The sequence below is a fragment of the Vitis vinifera genome, chromosome 11 (genome assembly GCF_030704535.1).
Source record: "Vitis vinifera cultivar Pinot Noir 40024 chromosome 11, ASM3070453v1".
NCBI lineage: Eukaryota > Viridiplantae > Streptophyta > Magnoliopsida > Vitales > Vitaceae > Vitis > Vitis vinifera.
The window spans coordinates 7,274,402-7,290,515 of record NC_081815.1 but is presented as its reverse complement, the minus strand read 5'-3'; the positions used below and the strand labels follow the sequence as shown (position 1 = coordinate 7,290,515).

The window sequence follows — 16,114 nt, the reverse complement described above, 5'->3', positions numbered from 1 at the left end:
AAACAAGAATCTATATATATATATATATTTTAAAAAAGTCATTCTTATAAGCCCTAATTTAAAATTTAAAATTATAATTTTTGAAATATCTGAAGCAGCTCATGGGGCTTATTTGTTTTGTTATTTTTTATTTTAGTCTTTTAAAAATAAAAAAAAATTCTAAAAATGTTTTTTTTTCATGTTTGGTTTTGTTATTGAAATATGAGAAAAAACTAAGATATCATTAAAATTAGTCAAATTCTTTTATATTTGTAACTTATTTAACTTATAAAAGAATTAAAATGAGTTTAAAATAATATATGAAAATAATTAATTGATTTTAAATTTTTAATTTATTTTAAATTTTTTTCTTCACTTTTTATTCCTTTTACTTTTTTCCTCTATGTTTTTTCCCTCACATTTTTCCCCAAAAATTTCCATGAACCAACATGTGCTTGAGCCAAGACAACCTAAGGACAGCAAGAGAGGAGGAAAAACAGAGATAATAATGGTAGAATCCAAACAGACCCTTGTATTATCTCATGACCACAAGTGGATTGGGTCAGAGTCACTTTGATGCTTTTGTGGGGTGGGTGCCCTACCTAGGAACCATTATCACAAACTCACTTTCTTTTTTCAACAAAAAAGAAGGCATGTGTCTTAGGAACCCCCAACAAAGATGTGGACCGAAGTGTAATTTTTCAGTGAGAGAAAGCTTTAGACCAAAGGAAAAGACTGGGTCAAAAAAGCCCATAGAATGCTTGGAAGTTGGTGCACCAATCAAAGCAACCCTCTAAAGATAACCATTTAGTACCATTCTTCCCAAACATCCAATCTCAGATTTCCAAGTTTCTCATTCAGAATATGCGTAGGACCAGTTACCTTAAGCCAGTTGGTTCCTCTGCATTTTTTTCTTATCATAAATGGTTGGATTTCAATCAGCACAGCAGTGAATCTCCATAGGCAAGACTACCTGGATTTCCAAAAAGCAAAACCCACATGCTACTGTAGCGTCAAAGGAAGAAAACTGGTCTCCAATATGAATGGATGACAATAAGATGAAAACAAACATAAAGCAATAACCTGTGGGAACACTGGGAATGATTTCATTTCAAAGTAGTCCTCACAGCACTTGTATGCTTACATGCTAAAATCCAGTTCCCCATTTCACTACATAAACCATATTTGGTTCACCAGTTATAACACCCTTAAAGGGCTTTAACAATTATATACATGGGTTGGTGAAGGAAGCGTCCCTCTCTCCAGTACACTGATGCATGGCACAAGCAATGTATAGTGTCTCAATCCAATTAGGAAGAAAGCTCCATGCCGCTTTTAAATAATATATGCTCCTGTTCTACTCTGGTCTCATCTCCTATGACTGAAACCCAAGTTTCTGCTATCTTGTCCAATCTTCCATCCAGAATCTCAACCACAGTGAAGGCCCGAATTGTGCCTTTGGATTCAGGTGTGAAAGGAGGGGCTTCACTATTTGTGACACTTGTGTTACTGGTTCCTTGTTCATTGATCAAAGTTTTAACCCGAGGAACGATGGCCCCATTCAGGTATGTGGTGTCGTCTTCCCCAACAACAATCATTTTTCTGTGGCCATTTCCATGTGCCAGCTCTTTATGCATGTGGCCAAATACAACCAGGGGGATGGAGAATTTGGTTGTCTCTTTCAAGTGGGAAATGGCTTGTGCTAAATCTGTACCACAAGATGCTTTGGTAAACATAACAGAGTAAATATATTTATTACATCTCATAAGAGACACATGTACTGCATGATGAAGTATATGATTGTCTCCTCTCTTGATTGGCCACTTGACATTCATTAGGTCACCAATAACGGTTTGCCACAAGGCACCATGAAATCATAATGTAATCCAATGAAAAGATGGAGCAATGGACTCACTAGGACAGAAAATTTTTCCAGTGAAAATTGCAACCTATCTTGACCTTATATGACATTATCATCTGTAAACCTCACAAGAAGTAATTTATACTAAATCAGGAGCCAGAATGGATAGGATAGTACCTGGATCACCATGATCACCACCTCCATACACCCAGTCCACTCCACAGATGTCATTCATATTAGAACCTAAACCTGCACAAAGAATGAATATTTTTCATATGTAATTAATTAATTTGCCTTTGGGAGACAAATAGCCAAATTGGAATAGATTTTTGTAGACAGACCCGTGGGTCCATTGTGGGCAAGAAAGAGTACAACATGATCCTCTGGTGTTCCCAAGACAGTTTCATAGATTCTCTTTGCGCTAGCTTCCATGTCATGGATTCCATATCTAAAAGGAGAATCCATTTCAATAAGTTGCAATGCAGCCAACAAGAACAAGAACAAATGCATGCTTCCATATTTGAGAATCTCACTTTCATGCTGCAGGAAGCCATGTGGTTTTACTTTTACGCTACCATATGTCATAGGAAGATATTGGAGAATCCAACACACTGACACAGTAGTTTGCAGCAAAGTTTGAATTGGATGTATGAGGGAACAATCTATTCTTTCTTTTTTTCTTTAGGGAACAATATGGAACAATGTTAAGAACAAATGCTAATTATTATAGTCTACAACATATGCAATCACATAATCATAAAATGAAGGAGATAAAAAAGAAGAGCTGCAATTAGATTTAGTCCTTCAGAGCAAAACAACAGAACCTTACAAGACGCAATGAGGATTATGAAGAAAACAACGCAAATGCTATTATGAATATAAATGAGCCCAAATAGGAAAATATCTCTGGTTTCAAGTTAACATAAACCTTGCAGACAGAAGCCTTTTACGAAACAGTTGCTTGCCCCCACAGGAAAATGGGCGTCCACCAACAACACTCAACTTTAACACAGGAAAGTCCATACGCCGATAACCTACATGCTCCTTGCCAAGACTGATCATAAAAATTGTCATTCATCAACTGAAACTCTTCACAGCTCTAGTAATTTGATCACAATATGCAGTACACCAACAAAAACACAAAAAGATAAATTTATTGATGGATATATCCTTGACAATTATTATATCATGCAAAAAAGTGTGAAAATATTGGAAGAAAATGGATCTTCATTGAAGCCATATGAAATAACAAAATAAACTTAAAGACACTAATAAAACTATTAATAAGCAAAAAACTGTCAAATTTTGCAAGGGCGTGTTCTGGTAGTAAATAACCATATAAAAAAATTCACATATAATACAATGAAAGCTATAAAATATAATATACAGTAGTGTTTTGTTGCATCTTGATCTACTATGGGGACCAGAATTCCTAAATTATTGTTATCATAAATGAAACTGCAAAATGTTTCTCCCAAGATTGGTGAACCCTTAACAAAGTCTGAATCCCAACTTCTTGGGATTAGCTTAACCAAATGTTTGCATTCATATGGATGGCTATGTCCTCTGCTATGCCTTAGGCCATCATGTCTTTTTGAGCACCTTAACCACACTGCTTATGGTCCTCTCCTCCCCCTGCCCCCAGTCACACCTTCAACTTGGAAAAACTACTTTCTTATTAATGAAATCAAGAAATTCATGGATAATATTGTTAATTGGTATTTTGGAATTATAGACTATATTAACGAATCTCTTTGATAGGTAACAAATCTCTTTGGAAAAACTATATTAATTGCTATTTTGGAATTATAGACTAGAACCTTCCCATCCTAACCCTCAACTTCTTTGTAGCCTAAGCATGGAAACTACATTAACCATATCATTAATATGTCAACATCATCCAAGATAATAAATTAAGATCAATACCTTGATAATTGATATAATTCAATTATGGGAATCCATCTCTAGAAATACCAATAACAGAGTATCCCATACAGTAATTTGAAAAGCATAAATGATGGTGCTGCATAAGAGAATTATCAATATGCTCTTTTGTTTTCGTTACTCTGATTATTTAGCTAGTTATGTTTGGCCTCTGTTACTATACAAATGTATCTTGTATTTTGGCCTGTTCCTGCTTTCTAATAAACATAATCTCTAATTACCTATCAAAGTGGCAAAGGCCTAGTAGTGGGTGAAATTATGCTCTGCTTTTTATTTTTCATAAACAACAAAACGCATCGATTATTGATCAATAAGAACTAGAAATCATGGTTTTATAAATAATGATCCAACTCTTATAATACAATTTATCACATGACAAGGAAAGATGAAAATGGAAAATGAAAAAGACAGCTGACATAGCATAAGCCACAGCAAAATAATTCACAAGAAAGAAAATGGAAGCTAGAATAGATATAGAAAAATTGGATAACATGCAAACAATGCTAAGCAAAGCAGTAAGAGAAACAAGAAAGAAATCTCCAAACTTGATGTTGAAGCCATGAAGATTATATGAGCTCACCATTCCAGCTGAAGTTGAACACCATCTTTCTTCCTAATATTCAAATCAAGGATTCAATTAGAATGAAACATTTAGAATGGAAGTTAGACCTCACATCCTTAAAACTAAAACACAAGACTCATTAACTCCAAAATATTGGATATATGTACATAGAGGGACAGAAGCAGTTCCTTTAAAATATAATTCACAGAATAGTCTTTTAATGTGGTGTCATACTTCAAAACTCATTATATTCATTATAAATTCATCAGAAACCTACAAATAAATTATTTATATGCACAAAGTTAAGAAGCCAAGCAAGACATACTTTTATACGATTGGAACATTTTGCTATAATGGCCTACCATAAGGAGCAATATGAAACCATGGGCAATCCATTTGGACTTACTTTCCAGAAAACTGCTGAGTAGTCCAGGCATCATGGTTCCCTAAAATAACCACTTTAGCCATTTCAAGGTTAGCAACACTTCTAACGAGTTCAACATTCTCGTTACCAAAATCACCTGACAAAGCCCAGAAGGGGAAAAAAAGAAACACACAAAAAGCAAAACCAAAATAAGAAAGAAAAGGATATAGGATTAGCCATTTAGGAGATCAAACCATCTTATCAGTCCGAATAGGAGAAAGTTAAGTGAAGGAGAGCCAGAGTAGCATCCTAAATTAAGCAGAGAATGATCCTTTTTCCAGGTGAGTTTTTTGAATTGCTCATCTAACATGGACAATGACAAGTCCACTAATATTATACAGAATCCAGGCCATTTTTTATATCATGTCGTCCAGGAGGACCCATCTGGAAAAGGTAGCATCACTCTTAAAACCACAACATCAGGCAGATAAACAGCAAAGAGAGAATAAAAAATACCCACCTGTAAACAGCACCAAATCTGGCTGCAATTCAACAAAAGAAGAGGTTAGATCTGGTGGAAAAAACATGCATATAACATATCCAACAATATTGTATTTAACAACCTACTGAAACCAAATACTTGGGAAGAAAAAATGTCAAGTTAAAAATACAAATGGGAAATTCAAATCACACAACCAAGCACAAAATCACTGCACAGTTAAAAGAGACAGAGACAAAAAAAAGTAATTCAATCTTTTTTTTTTCTTTTCTAATTTGTATTGACATTTCCATGTCAGTTGACCATGTATCACCATTCAGCAATTACAGGGCATTTCCTTTGTTCATGTTGCATCTTTCGAAGTCTCCAAAACAAACTTCCAACCGAATTTTGGCGCCATTTTCAAGTTTTTGCTTTCAGAAAAAGAAACCAGAAAAACAGTCATGTAGAACAAAATTAACATCAGAACCAACAGAGATAACCAGAACTAGCAAAAATGAGCACAGAAAAAAAAAAAAAAACAAAAAAACAAAAATGGAAGAACAAAAAAAAAATAAAAAAAATAGAAAAGTACCTGCAGAAATTGAAGGGCCTTCGTGTCTTCTTGTAGATTCCAATCGTCATGCTTCAAAATTCAAATTTCATCGACGAAAGAAAAAAGGCAAGCAAATATTTACAAATAAATTAAAAGGAAAAAGCGGGTACAAACACATAAAACCCTAGGGCTTTGAAGGCGAGAGAACTGACCACATCACCGACGACGGCAATTCTAACGGAGGTGGCCATGGGCAAGCGACTGGACGAAGAGGAAGGAGAGGAACCGGAGTGGATAAATAGGGTGGGCGCGTGGAACCACGCGCTCAACATAGCCTACTTGCCCGCGCTCTGAACTCCTGATTACGCCCCCACCAACAACCCACCATCACTCACAAGCCTGCATGATGATTTGTTTTTGCACCGTCCGATTGACATTGACCTTTTTGCTTGGTAATCAGATGCCTGCAATTTAGTCACGTGTCTCATAACATGCTCATAATGATAAGGAAAATAGACTGCTAATTTTAGCTTGTTATTGCCGGGGAGAATTTTGATAGAGAATAAATTGAATGGGATATGAATGGTCGTAGGCATGTGACAATCCACGAGTAGGAATATTCTCAATTTCATAAAAAATTATAATTGTGTGTCTTTAATTATTATTATTATTACTGTCGAAAAGGAAATGGAATAAATGTTTAAATAATCACTATATGAAAAAAAAATCTATAAAATTAAATATTTTATTTCTTCTTATTTTAATTTAAAAAATAATAATATGAAAGAAAAAAAAACAATATTTCCAAATATCTCATAATATTAGAATTTATACCATAATGAAATTTCTATAATTATTAAATATGTAATGTAACACCCTAAAATAAACTTTAGGGGCAAAATAGTAAATTATAAATTAATTAATTAATTAATTAAATTCATTAAAGGTAAAAGATTATTTTTACAATTAATAATCATCGGTGTAAATTAGATTTTCCTCTTGTCTTCTTTATTTAAAAAACTCTATTAACCAAAAATCAAAGAATTTGAGAACGTAAGACTAAAGGTTTGAAGGTTTAGAGTTTAAAGTTCATATTTTTCTAGATGAAGAGTAAATTCGTCAAGCGAAATACTTCAAGTATTTTGAGCGCTTCTTCAATATAAGAGAAATTAATTCAGATTTTTATAAAAGAAAATATTTTTTTTATATTATATTTTGAAATGTGTAAAAATATTATTTTTTATCTTTATGCATAGATCAAATATTTGTTTTGTATGGAAAGTATATTTGAGAATTTTCTTTGTTTATGAAAAATGAAAAATTGAGGAGATATGATATTTTGTTTTGTAAGTTTGAATTAATGAAATATAGTGTTTAACTCTAGATTATATGGTCTTAGTCAATGGGTTATAATTATTTACATTTTCAGCCTTAGTTAACAGGTTATAATTGTTGACATTTTCGGTCCTAGTCAATGAGTTATAATAGTTGATGTTATATGGTCCTAGTTAACATGTTATAATAGTTGACCTTATGACCTTAGTCAATGGGTTATAATTATTGACATTTGATTTTGTTCACCTTAAATGGAACAAATTTGAAACTAGTTACTCAATTGTGAAGTCCCACCTAATTGGGCACCATTTTTTATACAATAACTAGAGTAAAGATATTTTGAATGTATTCGATTTGGTTTTGATGAGAAATTGTTTTGAAATGGATATGAGAAAGTTTTGTTGAAAAGTTTGAATGTATTAGTATTTTGAACTCAAAAGTTTTTATGAAAATAAGTATATATTATATCTTTTATTTGCAAGCATGCATGATTGAAAATGTTTGATCCATGAAATTGTATTAATATTCCTTATTGGGCTTTGAACTCATCCCTCTTATTGATAATCTTTCAGGTAACTTCAATTCGGGCGAGGAGCGACTGTTAGGAAGGAAATTTGGCTTTATTAGGACATTTGTTTAAACTCTCTTTATTTTGGACATTGTTTAAATGTTAAAACTTAATTCTCGTTTGAATTATTTTGAGTTTGGAGTTATTTGGACAATAATATTTTGGTTGATGTATTAGTTTTTTTATTTTTTATTTATTTTTAAAATTGATAATTAGAGATTTTAGAATTTTGTCCTATTCTGAACATGAATTTGGTAATTGGTAAATTTCAAGTTATAATACAAATGTTTGTGTCGTTTCCACTTTGAACCTTTGGGCTTGAGGTGTGAAATGATCGTCATGCCATTGGAATGGGTTTTGGGGCATGACATGTAATTAGTAAGAAATTAATAATTAAATAATAATTATGATTTCTAATTATGTTTGGTTTATTGAAAAAAGTTAGAAAATTTTAAAATTAATACTTATTTTTTTAATTGGTGTATTTTCATATTGATGGATTTGTGATTGAAATGTATGTTTCATTATTAAAATTAATTGATTAAGTTTTGGGTTTTTTATTTTTTGGGAAAGAATACTGAATCATAATTTTTTCTTATTTTTCAAAATTAGTTATAGAATTTTGAAAATTTTTAACTATTTCGTTTGCAATCTAAATTTATGGTTTCTAGTATCGTTTATTTTTTTTGCTGAATGAGAAATCTATAGAAAATTTATAAAATTTAATTTCATTGACAATTTCATAAATTATGAGATGAAAATAGTAGTTACATTGATACAATTTTGATTTATGTTTTGAAATTTTATCGATTTATTTTAAATCTAAGCAATTTATATATTGTTTAGTTTCTCTTTTGATAAGAAAATTTTTTATCTAAGAGATAAGCGAAAAAATGGACAAAAGAAAACTTATTTTAGTCTTATCCTTTTTTTTTTTCTTAATGATAGTTTTTTTTTTAATTATAGTAAATTTATTTATCATTCAAATTGTATAAAAATTGAGATAGTGTAATTGGTTTTTAAAATTATCTAAAAGTTTTAAAATAAATTTAAATAAGATTATTAAGTTATATTAAGTAATTAAGTTAATTTAATAATTATTTATGGTTTATGTTTGATTGATAGAATAGGAAATGACATGATATCCTCTTTCTTATATTGGATGGAAATTATAACTTCGAATATTATATCCATAAGGTATATGGTATATACCATGCTCGTATTTTATTTATAAAATTAATAAAAAATATTACATTTCAATGTTTAATTTCTTTTACAAATAAAAATTATATTACAACTTAAAGTTTGCTATTAGAAAAATGAAATCTCTCCCGTTTAATATCATTTACAAATCATTAATACATTTTATAATTTAGTAATTAATCTTTATTTCTTTATTAATAATATTCATGATTAAAATACTAAAAAATAATCATTTTATTGTTATATATATATATATATAAATAATACTATATGTGGGATCCTTGCATGCGTGTAGCATGGGCCCTTTTCTGTGTAGTGTGTCCTTAACCGTATAAGAAGCTAGACGATGAAAATACTATCTGGATATCATCTATTGCTATCTAGCAAACACTAAATACTACAAATTTGAATGTTGTAACCATTACATCGAGGCTATTCATGAGTATAAATGTTTAATTTTAAAGTACAAAAACCGCTATGCACAAGTCAATTATTGGCATTAAAGACAATTAAGGCACATGAAAAACGTTACAAATTAGTGAAGATAAATAGTCATCAAACATCCGAATCTAAGTACGCAACAAATCCTCAACAAATTTTTTTGTCTATTCCCTAAACTAATTTAAGCTTCAGAGGGGCGTGCCCAGAAAAACCATTCGAACACTCCTTGTAATAGGTGCGTTCACCATTCACTCAAAGAAGGCTAGTTGTAATAGGTGCGTTCACCATTCACTTAGAGAAGGCTAGTTGGATAAGACATTGTTGGTCGTGTACCGACACTATATATTAAAACTATTTTAGGTTGTTCACACCCCTATTTTTTAAAAAACAATTGAATTGAAATTTAATTTATTTTAATTAAAAAATTTGTTTAAAAAAATGAGTAACATAAAAAAAAATAATAATAATAAAGAAAGTGGATGAAAAATAAATAAATATATAATTCATATAGTATGTATATCTCATCTCTTAACTTCAACTTAGAGATATTATATTCCATGTGGATGAAAAAAAATAAAAATCAGATAAGTTTTTCTATACTTATCTTATTACATGCTGGATTGAATATTGAATACAATAAGTAATGGGATATCTTAACTATTTATCTAATGGAAATGATATTTTAACATATCTTATCTTAAAATATGTTATGCTGTATATATATTTGGCTTAAAGAATAAAAAGGGGAATAGAAGCATATTGTTGTTCAATAATTTTTTAAAATAAAAAAATACATTATATTCCAATGCTTGTTATTAAAAACAATATTCTTATATTTACTATTATTTGGAAATCATTCTATAATTTTTAATTTAGTAAGTAATCTTTTAATTTTTTTTTGTTAATGATATTCATAATTTAAATATTTAAAATTTGTAAATAAAACAACATTACATTATGCAATTAAATATATAAAAATATTTTGTGAATGTTAAGTATTATTTTAAATAACACAATATATTAAAACTATAAATATTCTTTTTTGAACTAAAAATTTAATTTGTACGATCAAATTTGTTTATTTTGAAAAATGAGTTATATAAAAAAAATTAAGAAAATGAAGAAAATGGACATGAGGAATAAATATATAATCATGGTGTTAAAATTTTAATTATACCAATTTAAGGTAAACGCTATAGTGGGAGGGTAAATAAGGTGATGGTCATTTTTGAAAATTTAAACTTAGAGAATGCAAGTGACAATATAAGTAATAATATAAGAAAAATCAATATAAGAAAATTTTGAAATAAATAAAGAGAGTAGGAAAAAAAGAAACACAAACACTAGTTTTTATAAAGATTCAACACAAACTCGACCTATATTCACTCTCCTCGAACTCCTATACAAGTGAGGGTTCTACTAATTAAGGCTTTCAAGTCTTCAAGCTTTTCATTTGGATTATGGTTTGAAGGACCTTTACACCAAGGTTAAAAGTCAAAATTTTCATACTATTCTCTTTGGATTATGATTCCAAAACACCATCTCAAGAGATAGATATGAAGAAAGGATCCTAATTTATAATATTTACTCAAATGGAATATAAAGAAACTAAGGTTGAATGATGCATTAAGATGAATTATAAATTTGAAAGCAAGTGCACTCTAAAAATACTCCCTTAAGGCTCAAGTAATATTTAAGAAAAATTTAGAACTCTTCCTTATGCAAAACAAAAAGTTTGAAGTTTTTAAATAGGAGTTAAAAGCTTAAACTAGTTGTTAGGTATAGTTTGAATCAACCAATCGACCAACTAGTTGAATGGACTATAGCCATTGGGTGGCAAAAGGTCCAGAAAGTGATTGTTAGGTCATAAGAGCTCGATCAATTGATCATTGGTTCAATTGGTCCTTGATTGATTAAGCAAATAGTAACTACTTAAATCGATTGAACATTAACTAGTTTAGTGAATACTAATGGGTTGAGTTATTTTGGTCAAACATATATAGAATATGGAAAATTGATGCACAAATGACTTGTAATGACTTAAATTGTTTCAATATGAAAAATTAAGATTTTTTTTTTAATGTTGAAATACATGTCAAAATATACATTTTTTATTCTTGAAACAATCAATCTCATTTTTTATAAAAACATGAAAAGATGCATAAATGAACTCTATAGTTTTTGCAATTTTTACATCTTTAACTTAAAATCCTTAGGAAAACCCGACTAAATAAACTCTTTGTCATTTTGAAAACTTTTTTAACTATGAATATTATTAAATAAAGGTAGTTTTCATTTAAAAAGATTCTCTGTCCAATTTATAAAAGAATAAAATTGATTTAGACACTTGAATAATTTTAGGTGCTTAAGTAAAAATAAAATACATGATTCTAGTGTACCAATAACCGTACAAAGAGGTCTTTGAGGTCTTCTCATTTTTCTTGATTTTCTTTTGATTTGTTTATTTTTTGTGATTCCCACTTTAGAAATAATATTGCCTAAAGACACTTAAGATAAACTATTAGTTCTCAATTCTATTTTGTTATCATCAAAATTGAGATTAATCAAACCTTGGTCTCATAATCTCTCACTTTTTTATGATTACAAAACTAAGGTTGTGAAATTGCTTTCCCTCAATATATGCTCCTTAATATTAGAAAATATTTAAGTTTAAGAGCTTTTAGGAATATATTAATGATGCTTAAAAAATAATATAATCAAGTATAAATAACGCAAAGATCAATAGCAATCGACAAAATAATAAACAAGATGCATGCATGTATTTAATCATTTTGTACATAGCATTAATATTGATAGCATTGCTAAAACAATATTAACAATTTAGTACTACTTTTTCCTCAAGTTAGCAACTTATCATTACTTCTCCTTTTTGTCATCAACAAAAAGTCTCATTTAGGCATGACGAATGAATCATAATATTAACTAAAAATGATTTTACAAATGTGAATATTAAGCATGACATATTTTCGGTGGAAATATGTAAAATAAAACCATTATACTATTTCTCCCATTTTTTCATTTGAAAATGTTTTTCAAATAAAAGTTTGCTCAAATTTAGAGCATTTCTAATTTAAAGCACCATTAGGGAAAATAATGTAAGAAAATGGGAAAACATGAATTTTAGAAAAGTGCAACGCATAGCATGCATATGATGACATCATTAAGAGTACACAAACATATAATTATTCAATTTCAAATAAGATTTTTATAAATAATTATTCTTTTTAATTCAAACCTTATGCTAACAATTATAATACTCAACTTTGGTCTAATAAGGAGCTAGTCACTCTTATTTATAAGTGAAGGTATTGTTATATATATCTTTGATCTCCATTATCACCAAAACATATGCAGGATATATTTATCAATTCATTTAAAACATACATTTATTCACATGGAACATACCTTAATCCATTTCTGAATTTTGGTTGAAGATGTATGGATCTTCTAAGGTTGAGGAGGGGAACCACTGTCACTAGATTCTCTCTGGCAATGGGAAGCGGGAGAGATTAGGGTTCTGTTCTATTAAAAAATGTGATATTACAAAATGAACAGACCCTTGACCTTTTATACCCTCTTGCCTTAGGGACCATACCCATTAGGCTATTGGGCCTCATGAGTCTTAGGTCCATCATCTAAGACTCGTGATGGCGTTTGGGCTCTACACATAGGTGGCCCATACTCTTGAACGAACAAAAAACAAATATTGTAAGAGGTGAATAGCTTAGTCATGAATTATTGTTAGATATGTGAGTCCATATCTTAACAATCTCCTACTTGAACCATATATATTACAAAACAATGTTCATGATAGTACTTTATTGAGCTCATCTTGCTATTCTATCTTAATATCCTTAAACAATCCGGTCTACTAATTATGTTAACATAGGATTAAAGCGGTCTTCGTTAATCATAATTTAACTAGACCCATCAATGATCACAACATTAACAAAGATTAGCAACATGGATCAAGTATGAATGTGTAGAATGGAAATTACATAGAATGTGATCTTTAATATGTCTATTTCCAATTGGTCTTACTTTATGGCTAAAAATAGTCAAATTCCACTTTCAACACTTGATGCTAAACTGCTTCTGAAAGTCATCATTTTAATTCAGAGTGTTCAAACACAATAGTCTTTTAAAAAAACAAAGTTTGTATAGATAACATAACATAATATCACATCAAGAAAACAAACACAAAATCTAAATACAAACTCCCACTGTACTAGCACATCATCAATGTGTACAACACCCATATGTGTGACATGCTCATGATATACTTTGGGTGGTAAACCCTTAGTGAGTGAGTCCGCAATCATGGAGTTTGTGCTTATGTGTTCAATCGATACTTGAAGACTCTGAACTTTTTCTTTCACAACCAAGAACTTGATGTCAATGTGTTTGGACTTTGACGAACTTCGGTTGTTCTTAGAATACAATTCTACGGCTTTATTATCATAGTTGATTCTCAATGGTTTCTCAATCCCATCAACAATTCGGAACCGAGTGATAAAATTTCGCAACCATATTCCATGGTTTGATGCCTCGTAGCAAGCTATGAATTCTACCTCCATGATGGAAGAAGCAATAAGTGTTTGTTTAACACTTTTCCATGAAACTGCTTCTCCAGCCAACATGAAGATGTAGCCTGAAGTGGATCTCCGGCTGTCAAGACATCCCGCGAAATCGGAGTCTGAATATCCCACGATCTCTAAATGACTAGATCTACGGTATGTGAGCATATAATCTTTAGTTCTTTGTAAATATCGCATAACCCATTTTGCCTTTTTCTAGTGATCCATACCTATGTTACTCAAATATCTACCTAACATTCCAACAATGTACCCAATATCCGGACGCGTACAAACTTGTGCATACATGAGACTTCCTATTGTCGAGGCATAGGGAAACCTTTCCATATCCTTCTTCTCATGTTCATTTTTTGGACATTGGTGCAAACTAAATTTATCGGCTTTTGCCACAGACGTGTCTCCTGGTGCACAATTTCTCATGCCAAATCTATTCAAAACTTTATCGATGTAGGCCTTTTGTGATAGCCCAAGTATACCTCTTGAACGATCCCTATAGATCTGTATACCTAACACAAAAGATGCATCACCAAGATCTTTCATATCAAATTTACTAGATAGAAATCACTTGGTTTCATGCAAAAGTCCCACATCACTACTCGCAAGTAGAATATCATCAACATATAGCACCAAGATAATGAATTTGCTCCCACTGAACTTGAGGTATATGCATTGATCAACGGTGTTCTCCTTAAAACCAAACGAAGTGATCACCTTATCACACTTTCGGTACCATTGTCGAGATGCTTGCTTTAAATCATATATGGATCTTTTTAATATGCATACAAGTTGCTTTGAATCATTAGACTCAAAGTTCTTCGGTTGCACCATGTATATTGTTTCATCAATGTTACCATTAAGAAACGCTATTTTAAAGTCCATTTGATGTAGCTCTAAATCATAATGAGCTACAAGTGCCATGATGATTCTAAAGGAGTCATTTGACAAAACCGGTGAAAAGGTCTTCTTATAATCAATGCATTCATTTTGAGTGAAACCTTTTGCGACTAGGTGCGCCTTATACCTAACAATATTGTCTTTTGAATCCCGTTTGGTCTTAAAAACCCATTTACAATCAATCGGTTTTACACCTTCAGGCAACTCTACTAGGTCCCAAACACCATTGTCTTTCATTGATTTCATATCTTCCTTTATGGCTTTTATCCACTTTTCAGAGTTAGAACTTTGTTTGACTTGACTAACTGAAATTGGATCGTCTTCTAGACCCATGTCAAACTCATGTTCTTGGAGATATACAAAATAATCATCTGAAATTGTATTTCTCCTTCTCTAGTGGATCTCCTTAATGGCACTTGTACTTGAGGTTCTTGAGGTTGTTGAGTTATCTCTTCATGAACTTGAATCGATTCCATAACTTGAGCAGGAGGAATTTCAGGTGTGTCTTAAATTTCTGTTATCGACTGTACATTCTGAATAGTGTCATCAAACATAATATGACCATGTCTAGTCGTAGGAATACTAACAGATTCCTCTTCAAAGACCACCTTTCTTAATGGTTCTCTCCCACTTAACTCAACATCCTCAATGAACTTAGCATTACCCGTTTCAAAGAAGGATCTAGATGAGGGGTCATAAAATTTGAAACCTCTCGACCTTTCAGAATACCCTACAAAGTAGCAGCTCACTGTTCTGGAGTCTAATTTCTTTTCATTTGGTTTGTAAGGCCTAGCTTCAGCTGGACAACCCCAAACATGTAAGTGCCTAATACTAGGTTTCTTGCTAGTCCATAACTCATATGGGGTTTTGGCTACTGCTTTGCTTGGTACTCTATTCAAAATGTAAATTACAGTTTTGATGGCTTCGCCTCAAAGTGATTCTGGTAAGGTGAAATGATTGATCATACTTCTTATCATATCCTTAAGAGTACGGTTTCGCTTCTTTGGTACACCATTTTGGCTCGGAGTCCCCGACATGGTGTATTGAGGAGCGATACCACACTCCATCAAATATTTGGCGAATAGCCCTAGACATTGTTCACCGGATCCGTCATATCTACCATAATATTCACCTCCATGGTCAGATCTGATGACCTTTATTTTCTTGCTTAGTTGGTTCTCAACTTCAGGTTTGAAATTCTTGAACACATCCAATGATTGAGACTTTTCATGAATCAAATAAAGATAGCCATAGAGCGAGTAATCGTTAATGAAAGTGATAAAATATTGTTGTCCATTCCAAGAAGGGGTAGG

General features: G+C 31.2%; 1 protein-coding gene across 1 annotated transcript; it reads right to left on the bottom strand.

The window, feature by feature from the left end:
• Positions 1 to 1,063: 1,063 nt before the first annotated feature.
• LOC100853154 (uncharacterized) lies at positions 1,064 to 6,333 on the bottom strand. The gene is made up of 9 exons (XM_059740725.1): positions 5,957 to 6,333; positions 5,784 to 5,834; positions 5,231 to 5,252; positions 4,753 to 4,867; positions 4,365 to 4,397; positions 2,769 to 2,894; positions 2,182 to 2,288; positions 2,018 to 2,089; positions 1,064 to 1,687 (listed from the first exon to the last, which is right to left on the bottom strand). The coding sequence occupies exons 1-9, from the start codon at positions 6,074 to 6,076 to the stop codon at positions 1,290 to 1,292; spliced, it is 1,044 nt and encodes a 347-aa protein (XP_059596708.1). The 5' UTR covers positions 6,077 to 6,333; the 3' UTR covers positions 1,064 to 1,289.
• Between the last annotated feature and the right edge of the window lie 9,781 nt (positions 6,334 to 16,114).